This window comes from Panthera pardus, unplaced genomic scaffold (genome assembly GCF_024362965.1).
Source record: "Panthera pardus isolate Hobbes unplaced genomic scaffold, ASM2436296v1 HiC_scaffold_18, whole genome shotgun sequence".
Lineage (NCBI taxonomy): Eukaryota > Metazoa > Chordata > Mammalia > Carnivora > Felidae > Panthera > Panthera pardus.
The window spans coordinates 6,901,591-6,916,796 of NW_026526743.1; the positions used below are offsets into that span (position 1 = coordinate 6,901,591).

The 15,206-nt window shown below is 46.5% G+C and overlaps 1 protein-coding gene across 3 annotated transcripts; it reads right to left on the reverse strand.

The window, feature by feature from the left end:
• Nucleotides 1-464: 464 nt before the first annotated feature.
• LOC128772493 (leukocyte immunoglobulin-like receptor subfamily A member 6) lies at nucleotides 465-12,496 on the reverse strand. 3 transcript variants are annotated; one of them, XM_053905772.1, is made up of 8 exons: nucleotides 8,269-12,496; nucleotides 8,075-8,110; nucleotides 7,601-7,885; nucleotides 7,148-7,450; nucleotides 6,627-6,923; nucleotides 6,107-6,409; nucleotides 1,378-1,425; nucleotides 465-1,232 (listed from the first exon to the last, which is right to left on the reverse strand). In XM_053905772.1, exons 1-8 carry the CDS (start codon nucleotides 8,408-8,410, stop codon nucleotides 1,087-1,089), a joined length of 1,560 nt encoding a protein of 519 aa, XP_053761747.1. In that variant the 5' UTR covers nucleotides 8,411-12,496; the 3' UTR covers nucleotides 465-1,086. The 3 variants fall into 3 exon arrangements, with proteins under 3 accessions (XP_053761747.1, XP_053761746.1, XP_053761748.1); XM_053905771.1 differs by having other exon boundaries at nucleotides 1,378-1,428; XM_053905773.1 differs by lacking the exon at nucleotides 8,075-8,110 and having other exon boundaries at nucleotides 1,378-1,428; nucleotides 8,269-12,495.
• Nucleotides 12,497-15,206: the final 2,710 nt, after the last annotated feature.

Here is a 15,206-nt window from a genome sequence, read left to right on the forward strand (position 1 = left end):
TCATGCATATATCAGCATGCATATGCACACGGTTTCCTCTAGGGCATAGAGTTGTGGGACAGAGCTGTGTCTCTTCCTTTGACCAGGTGAATCTGACCTACTCCCCAAATTGAATGGAACAATTTATACTCCTACCAGTAATGTATTGGAATTCTAAGTACACGGTATTTTCTCCAACAATCGATTTTGCAATTGTGTTCTCTTGCCTCTCATGTGAATGTACTAGGAATGGAGATTACAATTCACTGAAACTGTGGCATTACACTGAGGTGGTAAATCCAAGGATCTTACAAATAGAAGGAAGCATACGTACATGCTGGGGTTACCAGTGAGGTGTCCCACAGCTGAATCACACTCACCTGTGAAAGACGACTGTGTCCATGCTGGGCACACAGTGCATTCACATGACATCTTGATGTTGGCCATGAAGGGCGTGTTTACACCGAAGAAATGGGCAAATGCCGTGGGAAGCAGCTTTCTAAAAAATGGTTATTTCGTGAACCAGTGTAACAGCACAGCACCAGGCTGTCACTTCAGACAACCCTGTGCTCAGTCCAACTACAGGTATTTCTGGAAAATACCCCAGGAATCATTGGATGAGGAGCAAAGAGCTTTATGAGTCCGGAGGGAGTTAAGGCATTAGTTTTGGATTTCTCTGTCACAAAGTGGATCTGATTTTCACCCACTTACTCACTTATTAAAACAGATATTTTGTTTGGTGCTGAAGGAATGGAAGTAGACAGCACACATTAGGGAATGTGAAAATTGAAAATAAAGGAAAATGTATCCCAATAAAGTGGACCAGAACATGACACTGTAGGAAGGTATGAACCTAAACCAGTGTGAGATGTACCCTCCTGTCACAGGGATGAAAAAAGACAGGGTGGCAGTGAAGGGAATCCATCAATGGCAGGAGGGAAAGTACCACAGTTCATGGACGAAGAGTCCTGGCCAGGCAACAGCCCAGACAGTTTTTCAGCAGACAGTTCTGCTGGCAAAGCTGCAGATTTTCTTCCAGAACCCCCTGGACCATTAGGTTCATTCCCAGAGCTCTGCCACAAAGAGTGGTGGGTTGCCTCCATTTTCTCATTGTGTTTGTCTCCTGGTTGCATCTGGGGTTCTTCTGTGGCTGTGTCGAGGCTGAAATAGCAGAATCCCGAGGACCACCAGGATCAAGCCTGCCACACCTATGCGGATGAGATTCTCCATCGTGTAATCTTTGGGGTTGGAGGCTAGGAATGAGGACCAAGAGGTTACAGAGGTCAGGGGAGACCCAAATCACCCCGGATCCTGGATGTCCACCAAAGTCACCCACCTCCTCTTGATAGGACTTTACCCTCCATGCCAGTCCCAAAACTGAGATTTTCTTCTACTCACCAATGTTGGGGTCTGACTTGTTTTGGGGTGGGCTGATGGTGTCAGCTCCTACTGTGGGGAAAATAGAAGCAGATGCTCAGGAGCCTGAGACCACTGTCCAGCCTGTCTTCTGACTCTGTGTTCTATATCTGTCATTTCCTCATTACATAGTTTTTATACAGTTCCTGAACAACCCCTTCTCTGCAGTAATGGGGTTTCCTCTGGCATACTCATTGGATTTCTTCCATATCCATGTCTTCTTTGAATTCAGACTTTGCTTATGAGTCACTCTGGAGTAGATGCTACCTGTGCCCTAGGAGCTCAGGGTTGGGGAGAAAAATATCCTCCCAACACAGAAATAATTGTGTCCTTATATGTCCCCTGTTCAGTCTGGGATACAAAACCCCATGTGCTCATGTCCCCACAGCTGAGAGTTCCCATTTATTCAACAGCCAAGGATCCAGCATCCATGGATGAGGGGTTGGTATCAGGAGCTCCTGAAGGTTAGGAGCACAGAGGGACCGGATATGCCGGGGCAGGGTCTCCTTCCCTCCATCTCAGCCAGCTCCCATCTTTCTGGGACTGCATTTTAATCTGTACCTGGAACTTTACATCCTCGTGTGCTTCCATTAATTCATTTATCATATAATTAGAAATGCCCACACTGGTTGATAGATATACACATAGATAGGTGCACACATCTATACAAAACACATTAGTATGTATTTCCTAAAGGTGATGTGCATTTACTGGGTCACATAAACACCATTATTCCTTGCTTGTGTGTGGGTCTAGGCAGGGAGATCCTATCGTGAAAAGCTATTGAATGAAGAGTATGGCCATGAAGATGAATATCTGTATATATATGTTATATATTCATAGATCATTTGTATATACATATATAACCATATATATTTATATTAACAGAAATATTATAGATATATGAATACATAATCACATGTATTTGTATAGATATATAGATCTTCCTGTCTAGAGAAAGGGAGAGACAGAGAGGTGTGGTCTGTCTGTTCCTCAACAGAACTGCAGTCACGTCTGTGGCCTGGGGGCAGGAAGACGACAGGAACACCTGGTCTCAGGCTTGGTGAATGGAGACAATTCAGGGAGGCATGCCCATAATGGGAGGCTCCATCATCATCTTGGTGTTTTGGGACAAACTCTAGAAATCTGGTGATGTTTCCAGTAAGGATAGCTAATCATTTTATTTACATTGTCAAAGACAAACTTTGCTCCCACTATCTCACAGGGTCAAACTGAGGAAGTCCCTATGTATGGTTTTCAACTTCAAGGAACAGAGAAGTTCAGTGGAATTATAATATCGAGTGAACACAAAGACAAGGAAATCATGAAAAGCTATTACCTCATTTTAATATGAAAATCAAAGTAGCAAAAAAAAAAAAAAAAGAGAGAGAGAGAGAGAGATAAAAATTACAGACCCCAAATACTGAAAGTGATGTTGAAAAAGAAACCAAAGCAGGAGGCATCACAATTCTGGACTTCTAGCTGTACTACAAAGCTATAATCAACAAGACAGTATGGTACTGGCACAGAAACAGACACATAGATCAGTTGAACCCAGTAATGGACTGACACATTTATGGCCAACTAATCTTCAACAATATAGGAAAGAGTATCCAATGCAAAAGAGACAGTCTTTTCAGCAAATGGTGCTGGGAAAACTGGACAGCTACATACAGAAGAATGAAACTGGACCACTTTCTTACACCATACAGATAAATAAATTCAAAATGAATAAAAGACCTAAAGATAAGACAGGAAACCATCAAAATCCCAGAGGAAAACACAGGAAGTAGCCTCTTTGACCTTCGCCACAGCAACTTCTTACTAGACATGTCTGGAGGCAAGGGAAACAAAAACAAAAATGAACTGTAAGGACCTCATTAAGATGAAAAGCTTCTGCACAATGAAGGAAACAGTCAACAAAACTAAAAGGCAACCAATGGACTGGGAGAAGTATTTTCAAATGATATATCAGATAAAGAATAGTATCTAAAACCTATAAAGAACGCATCACACTCAATCCCACGAAACCAAATAATCCAGTGAAGAAATGGGCAGAAACCATGAATAGGCAATTTTCCAAAGAAGACATCCAGATGGCTAACAGACACATGAAAAGATCCTCAACATCTCTCATTTCAGAGAAATATAAATCAAAACCAGAATGATAACCACCTCACACCTGTCAGAATTGCTAATGTTAACACCTCAAGAAACAACAGATGTTGGCCAGGATGGGGAGAAGGGGGAACCCTTTACACTGCTGGTGGGAATGCAAACTGTTGTACCCACTCTGGAAAACAGTATGGAGGGTCCTCAAAAAACTAAAAATAGAAGTATGTTAGACCCAGAAATTGTAATTGTAGGTGTTATCCAAAGAATAGAAAAATGTTGATTCAAAGGGGAACATGCACTCCAAGGTTTATAGCAGCACTATCAACAATAGCCAAATTATGAAAAAAGCCCAATGTCCATTTTCTGATGAATGGATAAAGAAGATGTGGTGTGTATGTGTGTGTGTGTAGGATACATACACACACACACACACACACACACACACACACACACGAAATACTACTCTGCGATGGAAAAGAATAAAATCTTGCCATTTGCAACAATGTGGATGGAGCTAGAGTGTATTATGCTAAGGCTAAATAAGTGAGTCAGAGAAAAACAAATATCATATAATTTCACTCACATGTGAAACTTAAGACAGACAACAGATGAACATAGGGGAAGGGAAGGAAAATAAGATAAAAATAGAGAATGATTTTAAGTGATACATCACTGGGTTCTGCTACTGAAGCCAATACTACATAGTGTGTTAACTAACTTGAATTAAAAAATATTTTTAATGTTTACTTATTTTTGAGAGAGAAGGAGAGACAGAGTGCAAGCAGGGGAGGGGCAGAGAGAGGAGGAGAGACAGAATCCAGAGCACGTTCCAGGCTCTGAGCCATCAGCACAGAGCCCAATGTGGGGCTCACACCCACGAACCACGAGATCATGACCTGTGCTGAATTTGGACGCTCAACTGATTGAGCCACCCAGGTGCCCCAATAAATAAATTAATTAGAAAAAAAAAACAGCAATGGGAAGTCAGAGAGTGCATAGTGAGTTAACGGCACATAAAAATATGCCCAAACCAATAGCTCCCTTAGGCATACTTAACTATTATTCAGACAACTTACTTTGTGGTATTAAAGTAGTTAACCAATTCTTAAAACAAGCTATGAATTGACACCATTTTTACGAATAAAGTTGAAAAGCTTTGAACCTGGTATCAGGTGTGCACCCAGTGGCAGTGGGGCCCCCAGGTAAGCATAGGGGGCAGCAGAGCAGAGCCCACAGGTATAGAGACTTCCCTCTAGGGGAGAGTACATGGGGCCTGACACCACAGTTCAGATTCTGATATGGAGGCATCAGGAAGAGAGTAGGAGGCCTCTGTCTACTCAGAATCCTTCACCCACCCCTCACCCACACCCTAACTCTCATCTCTGCTGAGACTGAAGGATGGGGGAGCCTGGGTGGAGGTCCCTGCTCTTTCCAACCTCTCCTGGGCTGGACCCTACTCTACGGAGTCCCCTGAACCCTTCATTTGTCACTGTCTCAGGTTTTCCTGAGGATTGGGCCCTGAGCTAATGGAGTCAGTAAGGACAGGGTTAGGGACCCCTCACCTGAGACCTGGAGCTCCAGGGTCACTGGGGTGTGACAACAGGTGGGGGGAGGTGCTGTATGAGCCATAGCACCTGTAGGTCCCAACCTGGGCTGAGGTCACAGGATCATGGAGAATTTGGCCTGGTAATGCCCATCTCGGTACTCTGATCTAAGACGCAGGGGGGGATTGGCTTCCCCTCCTTGGACAGAAGGAAAGTGTCCACAGAGCTCCAGGACTGACACAGCAGGGTCACATTCTCTCCTGAGGCCACCATGGGTCCTGGCTGCACTGAGAGGGAGGGTGTGGAGGGGAGCTGTCCTGGAGAGAGGAAGGCAGGTGAGGGGCTGTCCATCCTTGCTCTGACTGTCTGTCTGTCTGTCCTCTGAGTCTCTCCCCTTCCCCATCCCCTGTCTCTCTGTCTCCCTCCCTCCCTGGGGACCCCACACCCCTGATCCCAGCCACCACCACCTGGGTTGCCCCCAGCAGGGCCTGTGCAGAGTCTGGGGCCCTGACTGAACCCGTGTCCCCTCACCTGTGACCAGGATGTCCAGGGGGTCACTGGGGGCCGACCACTCGGAGGAGAGGTTGTGTCCACCATAGCATGTGTACCGGCCCCCGTGGGAGCTGTTCACTGGGCCCAGGGGGAAGTCGGCCCCCGAGAGCCCAGCCTGGGGCTGCAGGCTAAGGTGCTGGGGAAGGTCACGTGCCCCCTCCTTGTACAGAGTGAATCTGTCATAGCCAACATCAGAGCGACACTGGACGGTCAACCTCTGTCCAGGGGTCAAGAAAGGGCTCTGCTGGGTCAGGAGGGAAGGCTTCCTGGACACACTTGGGAGACAACCAGTCGTGGATTGAGGAGCAGATTCTCCCCAAACCTCTCTTCTCCTATCCTGGCCCCCAGGTCTCAGTGTCTCTCACATTCTGTCTCTCTGACCTGTGAGATCCCCATGTCTCCTCCCCCCACCCTCTGATCTGGGGCTCCCCTGGGAGCAGAGCCTCCATAACCTGTCTGGTGGTCAAAACACGGATGGAACAAAAATCAGCTTCCCTCACCTGAGACCAGGAGCTCCAGGGCGTCACTGGGGTGTGACAACAGGTAGGGGAAGTTGCTATATGAGCCGTAGCACCTGTAGGTCCCCCCCTGGGCTGAGGTCACAGGACTCATGGAGAATTTGGCCTGGTAATGTCCAGCTCGGTACTTTGATCTAAGACGCAGGGGAGGGTCGGCTGCCCCCTCCTTGGACAGAAAGAAAGTATTCACAGAGCTCCAGGACTGACACAGCAGGGTCACGTTCTCTCCTGAGGCCACCGTGGGTCCTGGCTGCACTGAGAGGGAGGGTGTGTAGGAGAGCTGCCCTAGAGAGAGGAAGGCAGGTGAGGGGCTGTCCATCCTTGCCCTGAACTGAGTCTGTCTGTCTGTCCTCTGAGTCTCTCCCCTTCCCCATCCCCTGTCTCTCTGTCTCCCTCCCTCCCTGGGGACCCCACACCCCTGATCCCAGCCACCACCACCTGGGACGCCCCCAGCAGGGTCTGTGCAGAGTCTGGGGCCCTGACTGAACCCGTGTCCCCTCACCTGTGACCAGGATGTCCAGGGGGTCACTGGGGGCCGACCACTCGGAGGAGAGGTTGTGTCCACCATAGCATGTGTACCGGCCCCCGTGGGAGCTGCTCACTGGGCCCAGGGGGAAGTCGGCCCCCGAGAGCCCAGCCTGGGGCTGCAGGCTAAGGTGCTGGGGAAGGTCATGTGCCGCCTCCTTGTACAGAGCGAATCTGTCATAGCCGACGTCAGAGCGACACTGGAGGGTCAGCCTCTGTCCAGGGGTCAAGAAAGGGCTCTGCTGGGTCAGGAGGGAGGGCTTCTTGGACATACCTGGGAGACAACCAGTCGTGGATTGAGGAGCAGATTCTCCCCAAACCTCTCTTCTCCTGTCCTGACCCCCAGGTCTCAGTGTCTCTCACATTCTGTCTCTCTGACCTGTGAGATCCCCGTGTCTCCTCCCCCCACCCTCTGATCTGGGGCTCCCCTGGAAGCAGAGCCTCCATAACCTGTCTGGTGGTCAAAACATGGATGCAACAAAAATCAAACTCCCTCACCTGAGACCAGCAGTTCTAGGGGGTCACTGGGCTGTGACCACAACTGGGGAGTGTTGTTGAAATAGCCATGGCATCTGAATGTCCACCTGGCGCTGGGGGTCACAGGGCCCACAGGAAACAGGGCCTGGAACTGTCCACTGGTGGGTTGCTGGGAGTCCAGGGTCCAGGAGGGTTTGGGTTCTCCTTCCTTCATCAGGACGAACCTATGGAATCCCATCCATGAGGTGCACTGGAGGGTCACCTTCCCTCCTGAGGTCACGACGGGGCTGGGCAGGGCTGAGAGACGGGGTTTGCCATGGAATCCTAGGAGAGGAGGAAGGGGTGTGTTAAATGGGGCTCAGATTCCACCCCCCACAATACTCCCAGGGCTGGACTGTGAGAGGGAGACGCTCTGGGAGCAGACCCCCTCCCTGAAGGCAGAGCCTGGGGCGGGGACTCTGAGGGGGCTCGCACCTGTCACCACCAGCTCCAGGGGGTCACTGCGCTCTGACAAGCCAGCGGGGCTTCGATAGGAACAGTGATACCGTCCTGCATGTCTATCTGTCATGTGTGCGATGGAGAACTTGGCCGTGTTCCCAGGCTTCTTTGGGATATGAACATCCTGAAGCCCTAATCTTCCCTCTTCATCCAGAAGGAACACTTGGGACTCCAGAGTCCCCTGACAGCAGATGGTCACAGGTGTCCCCCAGGGGACCACAAGGCCTGGCTCAGCCCAGATGGTGGGTTTGGGGAGGGCCCCTGGAAGGAAACAGAGGCAAAATCACAAGACCTTCCCCACCCCCAGTTCTCAGCTCAGACCCAATCCCCCAGACGTCCCCTCTCCATCTGCCCAGAACTGCTGTTCTCCATTTGCAGCTGCCTGGTGGGTGACCCCTGTCTCCAGTGAGGAGGGGACATGCTCCTAGGGACCCCTAGGGACACACTTACCTGCCTGCCCTCGGGTCCTGGGGCCCACACTCAGTCCTGGAAGAGAGTTCCTGTGAGAGGATGGCCCCAAATCCTGAGCAGAACCCCTCCTCCCCATGAGCCTCCTGTGCCTGGGGTCTCTGAAACCCCAGGGCCTGGCTGTGACTGCGGGCCCCTCCCAGACTAGGGCGTCCCCTCCCCTCCTGAGATCTCACCGAGGAGAAGCAGGGCTGTGAGGGTGGGGGTCATGGCGTCTCCTGCCTCTGTCCCTGGTTGTGCAGATGGAGGGATCTCAGTGCCCGCAGGACAGAGAGAAGCACAGGGTGTGGCCACTTGGGGGCTGGTCCGCCTGGTCATGGGGTTGTCACGTCAGCAGCCCCACAGGAAGGAGAACAGCCTGTCCCCAGGGGGTGGCTCTGGTGTCCATGAAGGTGCAGTAAGTGGACCCCGAGTTTTCCTGAGATGCCCTGTCTAGGTGAGGAGACCAGGGCACGTCCTTCCCTCCCAGAGACTCCCCTATGGGTTCTCCGTCATTCTCACCACATCCTGGGGGTGCCACCACACATGGGGTTCCCAGGCTCCGGAGATGCTGTAGGTGACGAGGGTTCTAGATCTTCTGTGGCCTCATGTCAGTGCAGACATACCTGTGGCATTTCTGCATGATTCAGGTCAAGGTCACCATGGCAATGCACACAGAGGAGAAATACAGGGAAATAGGGAAGGAAACACAACCCTCTCCTGGCCTTAGAGTGTGGGTGGGCTTTCTTTCTGTCACAGCCTTCATGGACTTCTCTATTTTCCTGTGTCATCATCCACCTCCACTTCCTGGGAACACGCCCATGAGTCCCTCCTGTCTCTCAGTGCCCCTTGTGTCTGGGGCAGAGTCCTCCTTTCCATTCTGGGACCCTGCATGCAAGATGTAGGGGACAATGCATGGGTGAGTGCCCTGATCTGGGGGACAAAGCTAATTCTAATGTAAATATTACTCCATCATCTGCTGCCCATGTGACCTTAGCAGAGGGACCTGGTCTGTAGCACTTTGTCCTTAACCCCACTCCTCACAATGGGTGTGGGGTCAGGGGTACCCAGAACATGGCAGAGTCAATCATTGTTAGTTTCCCAACCTGAATAAGAGGGGTGTGGTTGGGACGGGAGAGGACCAGGTGTTGGGCCCCACAGTCAGGTTGGACCAGGGATATACCCTCTCTAGAGGACCCATCTGCTTCTAACATGGAGAAATGCTATTTATGATGTTTCTGAAGTAGCTGGCATCCATCAACTGCAAGAAAGGGGAAACAAACGTTTCTAGAATTGACAGGACCACAAGAGAAAAAGAGGCCAAAGCCAAGTGACCACCAGTCCCTGGGATCCAGCTGGGGGTCATCCAATTTGACTTCTGCCTCTGTGTGGCCAGGAGGGGCAGCCAGGTGTTCACAGGCAGGAAGGGCATGTGCTTTCTGGGTGACTGTGGAAGCTTCATGACCCTCCACCATGTGTGGGGTGGGACCTGACATGTCTCTGTCCACTGATCCAGCCCAAGGTCAGCACTGAGCCATGTTCCCTCTGTCTGTGTGTAAAGTGCTTCCTTCCGTTGGAGCCCCACATGGGTGTCAGTGCATGTGTGAATGTGTGGCTCCCATGGGAGCCATCAGTGCCCAAATTTCCCTCATCAGATGCTATGTTGGGAGAGTGGAGGCCACAGGACAAGGTTTCCATGACTATCCACCCCTTACAGCTTCAAGACAGCCCTGGGAGCAACTGTCTCTGGAAATAGGTGTGTGGAGGTGAGTGTACAATATGAATGGACGTCAGACTCTCTATAAGTCATTTATCATAGCTGAGATTATAGAACAGTAAGAATATAGGAAACTCATTATGTTATCCATGTTACACATCTGAAAGAGTAGAGAAGAAAACTGAAGTTTTGAAGCCATAACAGAGATTATATTATAGAAGATACATAAATTTAGAAATGCATTAGTGAATACGCTGGAGGTAAAAACCTATAGATCAGCTCTAGCTGTTTTTGGTGGAGACTTTCAGGTTTTCCATGAAGACTATCATGTCATCTGCAAAGTGCAGGATATAAAATCAATCTACAGAAATCAGCTGCATTTCTTTACACCAATAATGAAGCAGCAAAAGAGATATCAAGGAATTGATCCCATTTAGAAACTGCACCAAAACCCTTAAGATATCTAGAAATGAACCTAAGCAAAGAGATAAAAAGATCTGTTTGCTTAACTATAGAAAGCTTATGAAAAAATTGAAGAGGAAACAAAGAAATAGAAAATTATTCCATGTTCATGGATTGGAAGAACAAATATGTTCATACTGCCCAAAGCAATCTACTCATTTAATGCAACCCTATCAAAATAATACCAGCATTCTTCACAGAGCTAGAATAAAGAGTTCTAAAATTTGTGTGGAAACAGAAAAGACTCTGAATGGCCAAAGGAATGTTGAAAAAGAAAACCAAACCTGGAGGCATCACAATTCTGGACTTCAAGATGCATTACAAAGCTGTAATCATCAAGACGGTATGGTACTGGCACAAAAAAAACGGACACATAGATCAATGGAATGTAATGGAGAGCTCAGAAATGGACCCACAAGTCTATGGCCAACTAATTTTGACAAAGCAGGAAAGAATATCCAATGGAAAAAGAGTTTCTTCAGCAAATGGTGTTAGGACAACTGGACAGCGACGTACAGAAGAATGAACCTGGACCCTTTCTTACCCCATACACAAAAATAGATTGAAAATGGATGAAAGACCTAAATGTGAGACAGGAAACCATCAAAATTCTACAGGAGAAAATAGACAGCAACTTCTTTGACCTAGGATGCAGCCACTTCTTATTGAACATTTCTCCAGAGGCAAGGGAAATAAAAGCAAAAATGAACTATTGGGACCTCATCAATATAGAAAGCTTCTGCACAGCAAAGCAAACAATCAACAAAACTAAAAGGCAACCGACAGAATGGAAGAAGAAATTCCCAAATGACATATTGGATAAATGGCTCATATCCAAAATCTGTAAAGAACTTCTCAAACTCAACACCCAAAAAACAAATACTCCAGTGAAGAAATGGGCAGAAGACATGAATAGACACTTCTCCAAAGAAGACATCCAGATGGCCAACAGACACATGAAAAGATGCTCAACATCACTCATCATCAAGAAAATACAAATCAAAACCACAATGAGATACCATCTCACACCTGTCTGAATGCCTAAAATTAACAACTCAGGAAATAACAAATGTTGTAGAGGATGTGGAGAAAAGGGAACCCTGGTGCACTGCTGGGGGGAATGCAAACCAGTGTGGCCACTCTGGAGAACAGTGTAGAGGTTCCTCAAAAAATTAAAAATAGAACTACCCTACAACCCAGCAATTGCATTAATAGGTATTTAATCAAAGGATACAAAAATGCTGATTCAAAGGGGCACATGTACCCCAATGTTTCTAGCAGTACTATCAACAATAGCCAAAGTATGGAAAGAGTCCAAATATCCACTGACAGAAGAATGGATAAAGATGTACTCAATGGAATACTACTCAGGGAACAAAAAAGATTAAATCTTGCCATTTGCCACAATGTGGATGGAACTAGAGAGCATTACGCGAAGTGAATTATGTCAGTCCGAGAAAGACAGATATCAAATAATTTCACTCATATGTGAAATTTTAAAAAGACAACAGATGAACATGGCAAAAGGGAAGGAAAAACAAGATAAAAACAGAGGGAGGCAAACCATGAGACTGTTAAAAACCAAGAACAAACTGAAGGTTGCTGGAGGGGAGGTGGGTGGGGTAATGGGCTGAGTGGGTGATGGGTATTAAGAAGGGCACTTTTCAGATGAGCACTGGGTGTCATATGTAAGAGATGAATCACTGGGTTCCTCTCCTGAAACCAAAACGGCACTGTATGTTAATTAACTTGAATTTAACTTAAAAAAAAAAGACTAGATGGAACAGTCTCAAACTATTTTTACCATCATTGAGAAGACACAGATGAATATAAAGACACAGAATATAAAATTGGAAAACAATGTTGAGGACACTTTGTCAGGTGCAATGCACAGACTGAAGTACTTGGGGAACAGGGAGTCTGGTGGATATGGTGAGTTCTGGAAGGAGAGCAGTGAGGAGGATATTGGGCAGCCATCAAGGGGTCACTGGCTGGGAATTTTGCAGAGATGGAGACAGGAGACTGCTGGTGTGCACAGTATATCCATGACATCTGTGTCTTGATATTTCGTGGTGGAGTTCATAGTGGGAAATTTCTCAGTTTTTCCTCATTGAGGATGATATTAGTTGCGTGTCTTTTGCATATGGCCTTTATGATCTTGAGGTATGTTCCTTCTACCCCTACTTTCTTTTTTATATATTAAATGTAATTTATTGTCAAATTGGTTTCCATACAACACCCAGTGCCCATCCCAATAGGTGCCCTCCTCAATGCTCATCACCCATTTTCCCCTCTCCCCCACCCTCCATCAACTCTCGCTTTGTTCTCAGTATTTAAGAGTCTCTTATGGTTTGCCTCCTTCCCTCTCTGTAACATTTTCCCCCACCCCTCCCCCCATGGTCTTCTGTTAAGTTTCTCAGGACCCACATATGAGTGAAAACATACGTTATCTATCTTTCTCTGCCTGACTTATTTCACTTAGCATAATACCCCCCAGTTCCATCCACATTGCCGCAAATGGCTGGATTTCATTCTTTCTCATTGCCAAGTAGTATTCCATTGTATATATAAACCACATCTTCTTTATCCATTTGTCAGTTGATGGGCATTTGGGCTCTTCCCATAATTTGGCTATTGTTGAAAGTGCTGCTGTAAACATTGGGGTAGAAGTGCCCCTATGCATCAGCACTCCTATATCCCCTGGGTAAATTCCTAGCAGTGCTATTGCTGGGTCATAGGGTAGATCTATTTTTAATTTTTTGAGGAACCTCCACACTGTTTTCCAGAGCAGCTGCACCAGTTTGCATTCCCACCAACTGTGGAAGAGGGTTCCTGTTTCTCCACATCCTCGCCAACATCTATAGTCTCCTGATTTGTTCATTTTAGCCACTCTGACCAGTGTAAGGTGTTATCTCAGTGTGGTTTTGATTTGTATTTCCCTGATGAGGAATGACGTTGAGCTTCTTTTCATGTGTCTGTTGGCCATCTGGATGTCTTCTTTAGAAAAGTGTCTATTCATGTCTTCTGCTCATTTCTTCACTGGATTTTTTTTGTTTTTAAGGTGTGGAGTTTGGTGAGTTCCTTATAGATTTTGGATACTAGCCCTTTATCCGATATGTCATTGGCAAATATCTTTTCCCATTCTGTCAGTTGCCTTTTAGTTTTGTTGATTGTTTCCTTTGCAGTGCAGAAACTTTTTATCTTGATGAGGTCCCAATAGTTCATTTTTGGTTTTAATTCCCTTGCCTTTGGAGATGTGTCGAGTAAGAAATTGCTGCGGCTGAGGTCAAAGAGGTCTTTTCCTGCTTTCTCCTCTAGGGTTTTAATGGTTTCCTGTTTCACATTCAGGTCCTTCATCCATTTTGAGTTTATTTTTGTGAATGGTGTAAGAAAGTGGTCTAGTTTCATTCTTCTGCATGTTGCTGTCCAGTTCTCCCAGCACCATTTGTTAGAAGACTGTCTTTTTTCCATTGGATACTCTTTCCTGCTTTGTCAAAGATTAGTTGGCCATATATTTGTGGGTCCAATTCTGGGGTCTCTATTCTATTCCATTGGTCTGTGTGTCTGTTTTTGTGCTAACACCATACTGTCTTGATGATTACAGGCTAAAGTCTGGGATTGTGATGCCTCCCACTTTGGTTTTCTTCTTCAATATTACTTTGGTGGGGTACCTGTGTGGCTCAGTTGGTTGAGGGTCTGACTTCGGCTCAGGTCATGATCTCGCTGTCTGTGAGTTCGAGCATCAGGCTCTGTGCTGACAGCTCAGAGCCTGGGGCCTGTTTCAGATTCTGTGTCTCCCTCTCTCTCTGCCCCTCCCCCACTCATGCTCTGTCTGTCTCTCTCTCTGCAAAAATAAATAAACATTAAAAACTTTTTAAATTTAATAATACTTTAGCTATTCGGGGTCTTTTGTAATTCCATACAAATTTTAGGATCGCCTGTTCTAGCTTTGAGAAGAATGCTGGTGCAATTTTGATTGCTATTGCATTGAATGCCACACACTTCCAAAACTCAAAGGGAAGAAATAGAAAATTTGAACAGATGCATAACCAGTGAAGAAATGGAATCAGTTATCAAAAATCTCCCAACAAATAAGTCCTGGACCAGATGGCTTCCCTGGGGAATTCTACCAGACATTTAAAGCAGAGATAATACCTATCCTTCTCAGGCTGTTCCAAAAAATAGAAAGGGAAGGAAAGCTTCCAGATTCATACTATGAGGCCAGCATTACTTTGATTCCCAAACCAGACAGAGATCCAGCAAAGAAAGAGAACTACAGGCCAATATCCCTGATGAATACGGATGCAAAAATTCTCAACAAGATACTAGCAAATCGAATTCAACACCATATTAAAGGAATTATTCACCATGATCAAGCGGGATTCATTTCTGGGCTGCAGGGTTGCTTCAATATTCTCACATCAATCAATGTGATACATCACATTAATAAAAGAAAAGAACCATATGATCCTGTCAATCGATGCAGAAAAAGCATTTGACAAAATACAGCATCCTTTCTTAATAAAAACCCTCGAGAAAGTCGAGATAGAAGGAACATCATAAAAGCCATTTATGAAAAGCCCACAGCTAATATCATCCTCAATGGGGAAAAACTGAGAGCTTTCCCCCGAGATCAGGAACACGACAGGGATGCCCACTCTCACCGCTGTTGTTTAACATAGTGCTGGAAGTTCTAGCATCAGCAATCAGACAACAAAAGGAAATCAAAGGCATCAAAATTGGCAAAGATGAAGTCAAGCTTTCACTTTTTGCAGACGACATGATACTGCACATGGAAAACCTGACAGACTCCACCAAAAGTCTGCTAGAACTGATACATGAATTCAGCAAAGTCGCAGGGTAGAAAATTAATGTAAAGAAATCAGTTGCATTTTTATACACCAATAATAAAGCAACGGAAAGAGAAATAAAGAAACCGATCCTATTCACAATTGC